At 37.5% G+C, this 13,369-nt stretch overlaps 1 protein-coding gene across 1 annotated transcript; it reads left to right on the top strand.

Annotated features, from left to right (window-relative positions):
* The first annotated feature begins 5,230 nt into the window (after positions 1 to 5,230).
* LOC113094872 (uncharacterized) lies at positions 5,231 to 11,205 on the top strand. The gene is made up of 7 exons (XM_026260498.1): positions 5,231 to 5,513; positions 6,285 to 6,410; positions 6,709 to 7,020; positions 9,002 to 9,304; positions 9,432 to 9,743; positions 10,265 to 10,576; positions 10,937 to 11,205. Exons 1-7 carry the CDS (start codon positions 5,291 to 5,293, stop codon positions 11,041 to 11,043), a joined length of 1,695 nt encoding a protein of 564 aa, XP_026116283.1. The 5' UTR covers positions 5,231 to 5,290; the 3' UTR covers positions 11,044 to 11,205.
* The last annotated feature ends 2,164 nt before the right edge of the window (positions 11,206 to 13,369 follow it).

The raw sequence follows: 13,369 nt of genomic DNA, 5'->3' as shown, positions 1-13,369 counted from the left end.
TTCCCTACAAATATAATAAATTACAATAATAATCAATAAAACTCAAGTGAAGTGAATTTCCCGAAAACAGTCCTTCAGTAATGAAGCAGAATTAATTCACAGATTATTATAGAGTTTGTGCAATCAGTTCATCACAGGTGACAAATAGAAATGTGAATATGGCAGGTCTATTTCCACAGTGACGTCTGTAAGCAGAAACTGATGTGTGTCTGTATGAAGTATTTAAGAGAAACATTAAATCACCAAGAGCTCCTTTAACTCACGGCAGGAGAATGAATCACATCTGGTTTCTGATACTCACCGTACAAGACTGAAGACATGGTGTGATCCCTGTGAGGAAAGAGATCTGATCAGATTCAGACACATCACACTCAATAACAGACCAGTCTCAGAACCAATCATATAAACCCTCAGATGTACGTCTGCATACATGAGAATGAGTTTAATGATGTTCAGAGAGTGATGAAGAGCTTCAGATCAGTTCAGAAATCACTGAACAAACAGACAACACAGTAAAACAGTAGAAATATCTCTAGAAGTGACACATCCTAAAGATCATATTCTTAAATGAAAATAATAAAACACCTGAAGTGAATGTATTTAATGTTCAGTTATACTCACAGGGTTCAAATACCATTAAAATCATCAGAATTAAAGTGAAGAGGAATTCAGAGGAAAAGACGATGATCCTCATGTCTCCCGTCGCTCCTTCACCATTAAAACCAAGTGTGGCTGGAGCTGTACACAGGTCACAGGATGCCCAACAACAACGGCGCCAGCATCACGCTAAAGACAGGCAGTTTGAGGTAGGAGAGTCAGTTCTTGTGTGTGATTATAGAAAGGGGGAGGAAAAGCGGGCACAAGGTGTGGTGAGAGAAAAGACTGGACCGGTGTCATGCAAGGTGAATGTGGGATCGCCAGGGGTATGGAAACGCCATGTGGACCAGATGTTGAGAAGCCCAGATACAGAGCCTCAGCAAACTGCAGTGAATCATACTGTAAGCCCACAGGTGTTACTACCTCCTAGTGATAGTGGCACCACACTGCACTCAAATACTCCTTTATTAGAAAAGAAGGATGTTCAAGTTCAAGAAATGAAAGAAACATTAAAAACACACCAGTCCACTGAACCACCATCTACGGAACATCCTCAGATAACCGAGACAGTGAAACGTTATCCTGTGAGGATCAAAAGACCACCAGCTCGTTACCATGATGAGTGAGCAGTAATTAGTTAATAAAGGGTTATAGCACAGTTTGAGTGAGAGACATATTCTTTCAACATATAAGTTATACAACCACTGAGATATTTCTAATTTGTTGTTGGAAGTAAAAGAAAAAGGGTAATTGTACCTTTAGTGTCATACATGAAAAGTGTATTGTTTTGTTTAAACAAAATGTTAAATGTTAATGTTAATGACATTCTATCGTAGTGGGGAGGAAATATTATGTATGCAGCTAAATGTTGTTATATAAAGACTGAACCATTAGGGGGCATCAGTGTTCTATTATTGGTTGATGTCTGTAATGAATAAAGCAGTTGAAGAAGCAGTGAACCAAGAAAAAAACGTGTGCGTTTGCTCTATATGTAATAGATAAAAGTGTTTATCTATAGTCCTGAGTCGGCAACATAATAGAAGCCATCAACAAATCATTGGTAACTCTGACTAAAGCCATTTCAGTACTGTGGAATTTACGAAAACCTGACTGAAAAAGATCAAACAGGTTATTAATTGCGGGATGGTTACGTAGATGAAAGGCAACAACACGCTCGAGTATTTTTGCCATGAACGGAAGGTTAGAGATAGGTCGAAAATTATTAAAATCCTCCTGAGTAGTATTTTCTTTTTTTGGTATACTGGGGTTACAGCAGCAATCTTTAATGCTGCTGGAACATCTCCCATCTGCAATGAATCATTCATAATACTAAGGACAGTAGGGCTCAAAACATCGAAGCAAGATTTAAATAAGCTTGAGGGAATAGGATCAAGCAAGCAAGTGGTAGATTTCATGCTTGTTACCTCCCTTTTGAGACCCTCAGAATCAAAATGTGGAAAATTAGTGAGAGGAAAACCAGTAAACCCAGATGAACAGAGAAGTGAGACAGTGGGAGCAGATGCAACAGAAATTTGTTTGCGAACACTATCAATTTTAGAGTTAAAACATTTAAGAAAAGAATCACATAGCTGTTGAGAAACAGGCAAGGTGGTGGCAGCATCAACTTTAAGCAGTCTATTTATAGTTTGAAACAAATGTCTGGGGTTTCCTTGATTGTTTTTAATAGTCTGAGAAAAATAAGTAGATCTTTCAGTCTCAATTAATGCTCTGTAGTCACCCAGAAGGTCCTTCCAAGCCAAATAATGACCATTCAATCCAGTAAGATGCCATTTACGCTCCATTTTACGACATGCAGCCTTCCTAGTGCGCAAATTATGATTATACCAAGGAGCAGTGTGAGCTGAAGTAATCTGACATGACCTTAGAGGAGCATAAGAGTCAAGATTAGTAACCAGTGCATTGTTAAACTGTGAAACTTTCTCCTCCAAAGATGTTGAATGCTTAGTCACTTAAAGGGGATACAACAGAATTAGAAAAAAACTGTTTGATCAATAGACTTCCACTTCCGGAATGTTGCAGTTCGTTTTGTAGGCACACTTGAAAGATGCATCTCCAGATTAAAGAAAACAGCTGAGTGATCAGACAATCCAATGTCAACAGATGATAACTGTGATACAAATGAACCATTTGATATCACAAGATCCAGGGTATGGCCTTTACAATGAGTTGGGCCTGTTACCAACTGTGAGAAGTCAAGACAGTCAAGAAGTGATAAATATTCCTTGGCAACCGCAGAATCACTTCGGTCCACATGTATATTAAAGTCCCCCACATTAAGAATTCTATGGAACTACAAGCTCAACATAGACAGAAGCTCAGCAAATTCTGATGTAAAAGCTTCATGTGTTGTCTTAGGTGGTTTATAGACTGTTGCAATGATGGTAGATGTAGGAGCAGAAATACTCAGAACTAGGCATTCAAATGATGAGAACTGGGAAACAGATACAGGGCTTATCTTGAATTGCAGGTTGTAAACCACAATAATGCCTCCACCTCTGCCAGATAACCTCGGAAGTTCTAAGATTCCAAAACCAACAGGAGTGATCTGATTAAACAGAAGTCCATCATTTTCTCTATGCCATGTTTGAGTTAAAAACAGGAAGTCCAACTTTTGGTTTCAAACATTGTTGTGAACACACTGCAGTAATAGTCATCAGTAGCCTAACTTAGCTAATCATATTTTATTCAAACAGCAATTAATGCCCCACAAAGGAAATATATAAAAAGCTAAACACATAAAAAAATATGATTAAGAAACTATATCCCAAGGTTATTCGCTTATTGATATTGTTTTTCTGTGTGCCTGCAATCAATCAAGCAAATCAGCTTACAAACAACTGCTTTGTTTCTACACTGTTTACAATGCTTCAGTGCTTAACATAGACACTTCGTTACCCGTTCAAAATAATCCAATCAGGGTGCACTGATATTTTCACTTCCATTGGTTTGCGCGTTGTTTCAAGGACACGCCCACAATAAGGGAACTAATGAATATTCATGTGAACTCCACCCACGGGAACAGTTTTTCACGGGAACCGAATATTACACAACACCGGCCACTCCACGTTTGTGTTTCCGTAAATCCACAAATAGACGCGCAACAAAAGCCAGATGCGGAAATCAAAGCGGCATCAATATCAGCTGTAGCTACAGCAAAGAGAGACCCAACTCTCAAACCACGGATTGCTCTGTTTGAAGAAACGGGAAGGTAAGCGCGTGATTGTTAATAATTAGGATAATATCTTTGCCTGTTGGTGTGTGTGAGATGAACGCAGAAACATGTTGCTCTTTTTTTTCTTACTGTGTATTTGCCATGTTTTGATCTGTTTTCATGTTGTATTGCTCTTATCTCTGGAAAAATTCATTCATTTCTTTTAAATCATTTTCACTACTTAGTACAAAAAAAAAAAAAAAAAGGTGAAACATTTATTATCAGTCATGGTCAATCGGAGTTCGATCACATTCTGGTGGTCATGAAGTCACGTGATTGGTTAGTTAGTGTTGAATGGCCGGGTTTCGAGAGGTTTTAAGGCCGAAAGTCTTCGACTTCATCTGGCAACACTGGATGGGTGTTAACAACCCCCATTCAAACAGTCGGGAAGCTACGAATCTTTTATGTTTTGTACTAAGGATTCCTCTTTCTATAAAATAACCATGAACAGTTGGTGAAACTCAGACGTTATAAAATCTGTTTGTTTTCTAGAGCTTCTCTGTTATTTAGTTTTATATGCTGCACAGGCTCGAGATAGACCCCACCGAAAGATGATGTTTATTAGAGATATGACGGGAGTCTACAGCGGAGCGAGGAACATTGTTTTGCTCTCGGTCTTCCTGCCATTTTTGATCGGTGAGTGGGACATTTAACAGCTTTGGTTTCACTTTCTGATGCTGCGCATGCGCTCTGACAGGATCCACATTCAAGACCCAAACCGGAGACATGCACAGACACAAAGCAGGAGATTTCTATTTTTCCCACTCAAAAAAAAAAAAAAAAACTCATTCCTGTCAGGGGTTAAAGTACAATTTCAGAAAATATATTAAAGAGGTTTGCAAAGACTGGACGTTAGTGGAGAATGGATTTAATGCAGTCTGGTTTAAAGGTTGAAAGACATTTAACACATATAAATGTAAAAATTACTTAAATTACTAATAATTGGTCTGTCTGAACTCTTGATTCTGATTGGCTGGAAGGTGTGCAGTGTGCACTAAAACAGGTAGAGGATCTGAACAGGTGCAGTTACATTTCTCTCTGCAAACCTCAATAACAGACCATGGTATAAATGTGATAATCCACAGCTAACTGTGCATTAAAACTGCTCCACTTCGGAAATTTTCTTCGCCTTCATACATGTTGCACATTTAAATTATTTAAAGCACAGCTATCCATTGGTTATCCCTTAATTAAAGTTTCCTTTAAAGTTTACATTACATTTTAGCTATTAATAAGCATAGCAAAGGATTGATATTTTAATATTTATTGTAATTTAATCATTTAAATATTCATTCATTCATTCTTACATGCACATGTATTTTTAGATTGATCAGTGAAATCTTAAAACAGTTTTCCTCTCCAGATGTGGTTTTTGCTGGTTTAACAAAGACGAAAGAGGGAGACTCCTTTACTCTCCAAACTGGTGTTCATAAAATACAGAAACATGATGTGATTCTGTGGATGTTCGGACAGTTGAGTCCAGACACGTTTATAGCTGAAATCAACTCAACACTGGGTCAGATCTCCTATAGTGAAGATGTGAGACTGAGAGAGCGAGTACGGCTGGACGATCAGTCTGGATCTCTGACCATCAGAAACAGCAGAAGAACAGATACAGGGCTTTATCAGCTGCAGATCACCAACAGCAAAGAGACCTTCTACAAGAGATACAATGTGTTTGTCGGTCAGTAGAGCATATTTTGATGCTTTATTTGTTTTTTCTTATTGTATTGTAAAGTTATTACAGAATGTGAAAAAAATTATGTGTATTATATTTTTGTTCATGATATATCATGGGAAATACCTTGAAACTGTTTTCATAAGAATATCAAACTGGTTTAAGCTTTACATGTTTAAACATGATTATTTTAACTTGTATCTGGACAGATATGTAGTAAATTAATATCTATTCATCACTGCTATAAATAAACACTTACGTGTGTACTTTTTAGGAGTGTAATCTAGTGTCAATGTGTCAGCTTTTAGTTTCGTCACATCAAACTGCAGACTTGCATATGATGGTCATGTTTACAGGTTAAATAAGAAATCTGTAAGAGCTCCATAATAATAAATCATATTTGCATTGGTGTCACTGTAATGATGAATACATTATAAAGCCCAAGTCTGACCCATGAGCACCTCTTCTAACTACCATACGACAGCTGCTCGACTCGTCTGTCATCTTTAATTAAGAGACAGCGTCTTCTCAAAGGATAACACATTTCATTGAATTACTATAGTCAGTTGTGGAGCAAAACGCTCAACATTAACCAGCTAAGAGATGCTATAATTGCTCTCAATAATGTAAACGCCAAGAACTCTGTTAAAATCGCAAAAAAATCAATTTAGTGTTTCAGATCAGAAACATAAACTGCTTGTAAATCAGATTTGATCCCTTAATTCTTGGTTTGCGGTCAGACTGGTTTGCACTAATGTGTGTCTGTATGTGTGGCAGATGCTCCTGATCCAGGTCTGTCTTCAGGTGTTTTAGCACTGATCTGTGTTATTGTGCTGATGATGTTAGCTGCAGCTGTAATCGCTGGAGTGTGTTATTCTCGCCGCAAGTATTCTCCACTGAAGGGTAAGTGTTAACACAGACCGGTTTCCTTCTCTATTCACTCCTCCAGCCTCACTTCACTTCATGTTTTCAAATGATAAATAAACTTAGCAATACTTATACTTCTTGTGCTTATGATTTAAGGTCATTTCCACACTTATATTCTAGACTTTTTTGGCTTGTTTATACAATTTAAATGTATTGGCAGACCACATGAGGTTTATTAGTCTAGCAAATTTAAAACTGTGTCTGTTTACTGACAGTTAAATAATTGCAAATTCAGAAAAATGTCCTTTTTTTCCACTCTGGATGGTATGAACAGATGAACTGAAGACAGAAGAAGTGTCAGAGGGAGATTCAGTCACTCTACACACTTGTATGACTGAACCACAGAGATATGATCAAATACTCTGGAGTTTTGGACCTCGAGGTTCTGTCATCGCTCAGATTCCTGAAAGGACCAGTGCGACTTCATTCAGGGATGACGAGAGATTCAGAGGCCGACTGCAGCTGGACAGTGAGACTGGAGATCTGACCATCAGAGATGTGAAAATCACACATTCAGGAGACTATCAGCTGAAGCTCATCAAAGCAAGACAAACCAAATCCAGAAGATTCAAGCTTATTCTCTCTGGTGAGCAGCTCACTCAATATAATAACTCAATAGATTCAGTGCTGCTACTCAACTTCTTGCTTCTGAAGCAGGTTGCTGTGCGTATGTTAGCGTTTTTTGATCCGCGTTTTTAATCATTTTCACCAAAATAGTCCCAGTGCTCTCTATGGCCTGTAATACAGTATTGTTCAAAATAATAGCAGTACAATGTGACTAACCAGAATAATCAAGGTTTTTAGTATATTTTTTATTGCTACGTGGCAAACAAGTTACCAGTAGGTTCAGTAGATTCTCAGAAAACAAATGAGACCCAGCATTCATGATATGCACGCTCTTAAGGCTGTGCAATTGGGCAATTAGTTGAAAGGGGTGTGTTCAAAAAAATAGCAGTGTCTACCTTTGACTGTACAAACTCAAAACTATTTTGTACAAACATTTTTTTTTTTCTGGGATTTAGCAATCCTGTGAATCACTAAACTAATATTTAGTTGTATGACCACAGTTTTTTAAAACTGCTTGACATCTGTGTGGCATGGAGTCAACCAACTTGTGGCACCTCTCAGCTGTTATTCCACTCCATGATTCTTTAACAACATTCCACAATTCATTCACATTTCTTGGTTTTGCTTCAGAAACAGCATTTTTGATATCACCCCACAAGTTCTCAATTGGATTAAGGTCTGGAGATTGGGCTGGCCACTCCATAACATTAATTTTGTTGGTTTGGAACCAAGACTTTGCCCGTTTACTAGTGTGTTTTGGGTCATTGTATTGTTGAAACAACCATTTCAAGGGCATGTCCTCTTCAGCATAGGGCAACATGACCTCTTCAAGTATTTTAACATATGCAAACTGATCCATGATCCCTGGTATGCGATAAATAGGCCCAACACCATAGTAGGAGAAACATGCCCATATCATGATGCTTGCACCTCCATGCTTCACTGTCTTCACTGTGTACTGTGGCTTGAATTCAGAGTTTGGGGGTCGTCTCACAAACTGCCTGTGGCCCTTGGACCCAAAAAGAACAATTTTACTCTCATCAGTCCACAAAATGTTCCTCCATTTCTCTTTAGGCCAGTTGATGTGTTCTTTGGCAAATTGTAACCTCTTCTGCACATGCCTTTTTTTTAACAGAGGGACTTTGCGGGGGATTCTTGAAAATAGATTAGCTTCACACAGACGTCTTCTAACTGTCACAGTACTTACAGGTAACTCCAGACTGTCTTTGATCATCCTGGAGGTGATCATTGGCTGAGCCTTTGCCATTCTGGTTATTCTTCTATCCATTTTGATGGTTGTCTTCCGTTTTCTTCCACGTCTCTCTGGTTTTGCTCTCCATTTTAAGGCATTGGAGATCATTTTAGCTGAACAGCCTATCATTTTTTGCACCTCTTTATAGGTTTTCCCCTCTCTAATCAACTTTTTAATCAAAGTACGCTGTTCTTCTGAACAATGTCTTGAACGACCCATTTTCCTCAGCTTTCAAATGCATGTTCAACAAGTGTTGGCTTCATCCTTAAATAGGGGCCACCTGATTCACACCTGTTTCTTCACAAAATTGATGACCTCAGTGATTGAATGCCACACTGCTATTTTTTTTGAACACACCCCTTTCAACTAATTCAACTATTTGCCCAATTGCACAGCCTTAAGAGCGTGCATATCATGAATGCTGGGTCTCATTTGTTTTCTGAGAATCTACTGAACCTACTGGTAACTTGTTTGCCACGTAGCAATAAAAAAATATACGAAAAACCTTGATTATTCTGGTTAGTCACATTGTACTGCTATTATTTTGAACAATACTGTATATATTCATGCTGCATAACAGTGAGAAGATGCATAGCCAAGAAATCTAATCTTTGACATGCGCACACTGCACAAATAGAGAGTTTCCCACTAGTACTACACTATTTCTTAGTTTTTCTCAGATTTTCAGCAGATCACTCTTATTTGTTCCCATGTTTATATTTCTTGATGTTTTGTGGTGTTGGTGCAGTGGACTCGCTGCCATTCTCGGAGGGAGAAAACGTCTCTCTAAACTCCGGTGTTAGTGAACTACAGCGAGATGATCAGGTTCTCTGGACGTTTGGATCTGAAGACACTGTTATAGCTAAAAGAGACAGAAACACCACTCAGACAGCCGATGCTGATGGGAGATTTGGAGACAGACTGCAGATGGATAAACAGACCGGATCTCTCAGTATCACGAACACCAAAAGCACAGACTCCGGAGTTTATCACATAAAAATCAGCAGCAGAAATAAAGTCTCATACAAGAAGTTTAGAGTTACAGTATGGTGTAAGTAGCTTGAGTTCTACATACAATTATTGTGTTCATGCATAGTATTCAGTGAGATGTGCCCTTGCACACTTTTACGATCACATTTACAATGTTTTCCTGTTGCATGTGATGCCGTGACATGAAGTGGACACAGTTAAAGTGAGAGCGGGAGACTCGGTCACTCTAAACACAGGAATGACTGAACTAGAGGAGGACAGTAAGATACTGTGGACACATGGAGATCACGAAACCTGCATTGCTAAAATCAACAGAGCCACCAATAAGACGTCATTGTATCGTGGTAATGATGTGAGATTCAGAGACAGACTGCAGCTGGATCACCAGACCGGATCTCTGAGCATCTGGAACATCAGCATCACACATTCAGATGTCTATAAACTACAGATCAGCAGCCGCACACGGAGCAAATGCAAAAGATTTGTGCTTATTGTCAATGGTGAGAATCTTGTGTCATTTAATGTAATAATGATGCTCTGCAAATTAATTTAAACATTCGTAAAATGTACCATCATAAATTTACAGCTGGTTACCATAATTACATTAACTGATGTATTGTTAACATACCAACCTACTGAAGTACTGAATTGGAATATTATTCCAAAATTGTTTACTTCTGTAAAATAACATGTAATATCCAAAACAGTTATTCACTGTATACTAGGGGAATTTATCACTAACCATTTAACAGGTTTTTAATGTAGCATTTTTAAAGTAATGTACAGTTAAATTCACAGTCATTTTTACAGTGTGTTTTCCAATGTACATAACTACAATTGTATGCTTTGAAATGAATTCACCCTAAAATCTCAGTTTCATAAAAGCTGATTTTAAATTAGAAAATAAAATAACCATAACATTTATCTAAACATATGCCATCTTAATTTTATTTAAATATCAATATATTAATTTAGCACTCATGTCTCTTTCTCTTCTACATGGTGCTGTTGTCAAATGAAGAAAACACTGTGTCAGTGACGGAGGGAGACCGAGCCGAACTAAACACTGATGTTAGTGAGCTACAGAGAGACACTCTGATCCTGTGGATGTTCGGCCCCAGAGACCGTCTCATAGCTAAAGCTGACCTGGAGAACCGTAAGATATCTACATATGATGGTGTTGGTGGACGATTCAGAGACAGACTGCAGCTGGACCTTCAGACCGGATCTCTGAGCATCACAAGCACCACGAACACAGACTCTGGACTTTATAAACTCAAGATCATCAGCAGCAGAGAGACCAGATACAAGCGATTCAGAGTTACTGTCTGTGGTGAGTTACTGATTATTAAAATATGATATCTGGGAACAGTTTACATGCTGTAAAATACACACAACTCTCCACTAAATGAAATCAATCTTCAGATGTTAAATATACTATCTGAAAGCAATAAATTGCTAGTTATATTCAGTAAAAATTACATTTTGATGTCCTGTCCATGTCCCAGTGGAAAAAAAAATCTAAACAGCCTATATAAACAAAGACTGACTTTGATTTAAAGTAAATACTCCTGGTTTTGCACTTTTACTAAGATATACAGTGTACTGCTGACTAATGAAATCCTTAGCTGTGACATCATCAGCAGTCATTGCTGTAGTTTAACCATCTGTGATTCTTTCTGTTTTCTTACAGAGGACAGAGAGAGAGAGATCCATCCAGAAGACACTGTGGAGTCCACTCAGAGAGAGAAGACAGAGGAGATACCATTGCTCAAGATCTATAGTGGCACTAGTGTTTGACAGATATATATAATTTTATCAGTAATGGAACTAAATCTAATTGTTAAAAATAAAAACTCTGCTTTCAAGCTCCTCAATCTGTTGTTTTCTTCAGGTGAAGGAGTTTTTCATAGAAATAACCTCATCTCATGTATTCATTTCTCTCCATTGCGTTTCTAAGGAAAGATTGCGATCAAATAGCACACCTAGGTTCCTAACTGATGACGAAGAATTGACAGAGCAGCCATCAGGTCTTAGACAGTGTTCTAGGTTATTACAAGCAGAGTTTTTAGGTCCTATGATTAACACTTCTGTTTTTTCTGAATTTAGCAGTAAGAAATTACTCGTCATCCAGTTTTTTATATCGACTATGCATTCCATTAGTTTTTCAAATTGGTGTGTTTCACCGGGCTGCGAGGAAATATAGAGCTGAGTATCATCAGCATAACAGTGAAAGCTAACACCATGTTTCCTGATGATATCTCCCAAGGGTAACATATAAAGCGTGAAGAGTAGCGGCCCTAGTACTGAGCCTTGAGGTACTCCATACTGCACTTGTGATCGATATGATACATCTTCATTCACTGCTACGAACTGATGGCGGTCATATAAGTACGATTTAAACCATGCTAATGCACTTCCACTGATGCCAACAAAGTGTTCAAGTCTATGCAAAAGAATGTTGTGGTCAATTGTGTCAAACGCAGCACTAAGATCCAATAAAACTAATAGAGAGATACACCCACGATCAGATGATAAGAGCAGATCATTTGTAACTCTAAGGAGAGTAGTCTCAGTACTATGATACGGTCTAAATCCTGAGTGTGTGTGTGTGTGTGTGTGTGTCAGAAGGCCTGGTTTCACAGAAAGGGCTAAAGTTAAGCCAGGGTTAGGCCATAGGTCAATTAGGACATTTAAGTAGCTTGTATAAAGGTGCCTATGGTGTGCATCTTGTGACAAAACAATGGTACTGATATATTTAAAGAAGGAAAAGAGTGTTTCAGATACAGTAATACTCTCTTTAGAAAAACTAAAACAGTAAAGTACAAACAGGGAATTAAGACTTTAGCAGGAGAGTGTGTCTGTGGTTACAAAGGGAATGATTTTTGATTTGTACTCTGAATACATCGTTACTTTTTGGGTATGAATGGAGAATCTGACATTAAGCCTTTTCTGTAGGATTGTGTGAATTTATTTATCTGTTTTCTGTATTGTTTGAATATTTTGAGTTATTATTGATCTGTACTGATTTGTATTTTACTTTTGTTGATTTGTATGTTTATTCAAGTTTAAGCCGTCTCTCTCTCTCTCTCTCTCTCTCGGTCTATCCTTATTTTTATATAGTTGTTATTTATTTTTTAATCTTTTTTTTTTTTTTTGTGGGAGCACAACTGACCGAATGTGTCTAATTGAGGTCCACCTGTTACTTGTAAAGAGCTGTACCTCAGTTCACTTATTTTGTGCCTGATGAAGACCTGATGGTCTAAACATTGCAATAAATATTTCTTATTATATCAATGTGTGGACAATACATTTGTTCTTTTGTTATAGTTTGACTTGTTTGTCCTGCAGCTCTGTGTGGTTTTGTGGGATATGTGCAACTTTTTATACTTTTGGTTAAAAACTGAGCACCTATAATATCACTGATGTATTTGAGTCGTGAATCCACATGTGTGCAGTTCTCAGTCATTTATTACAAATATTCAGAGCAATATCTGGGAATGGTACAAATTAATTGTGTCTATTAATAATGATTATTTCAGTAACACTTTATATTTAGAGTTTTCCCTCAATAAACTCCTAATTTAATGATTAATAGTAAGGTAGTTGTTCATTTTAGGTGTGGACACGCGTTAAGATATCTAAAATATGCTCAAGCAGAATAAAGCATTAATATGTGCTTTATAAATACTAATAAACTGCTAAAATGCTAGAAATATGCAGCATAATAAGAAGCTAGTTAATAGTGAGAATTGGTCTTTAAACAAACTTTTACCTTTATTTTATAGAAGAAGAAACATTCAATAAATGCAGACTGGTATAAACCATTTATTTATTGTTTCTAATACAAAGATGGCCATCACTTGAGAGTGGACTATTAACACGAGAAGCATGAGAAGACAGTCATGGAGTCCAAAACAGAAATACTCGGTCAGAAATAACAAGACTGGTTTACTGCATGGACAATTTACAGAGAGAAAACAACAACAAAAGTAGGCTCCTAGATGAAAATACTTGACTTGCATATTATTGATCTGTATCTGGGTAAAGATTACATTGATATTACTAAAGAATCAAAAGCTGCATAACTGGGAACTTATGGTGGTTTTATTGAACAGAAAAACTG

This window comes from Carassius auratus, unplaced genomic scaffold (assembly GCF_003368295.1).
Source record: "Carassius auratus strain Wakin unplaced genomic scaffold, ASM336829v1 scaf_tig00215459, whole genome shotgun sequence".
NCBI lineage: Eukaryota > Metazoa > Chordata > Actinopteri > Cypriniformes > Cyprinidae > Carassius > Carassius auratus.
Note: the sequence above shows the minus strand (reverse complement) of the source record. Positions and strands in the feature narration are given on the sequence as shown.

Coding starts and splice junctions, on each gene's coding strand:
- LOC113094872 (XM_026260498.1), top strand. CDS start 5,291: ATGTTCGGACAGTTGAGTCCAGACACGTTTATAGCTGAAATCAACTCA. Junction 5,514..6,284: donor GAGATACAATGTGTTTGTCG/GTCAGTAGAGCA, acceptor TATGTGTGGCAG/ATGCTCCTGATCCAGGTCTG. Junction 6,411..6,708: donor CAAGTATTCTCCACTGAAGG/GTAAGTGTTAAC, acceptor TGGTATGAACAG/ATGAACTGAAGACAGAAGAA.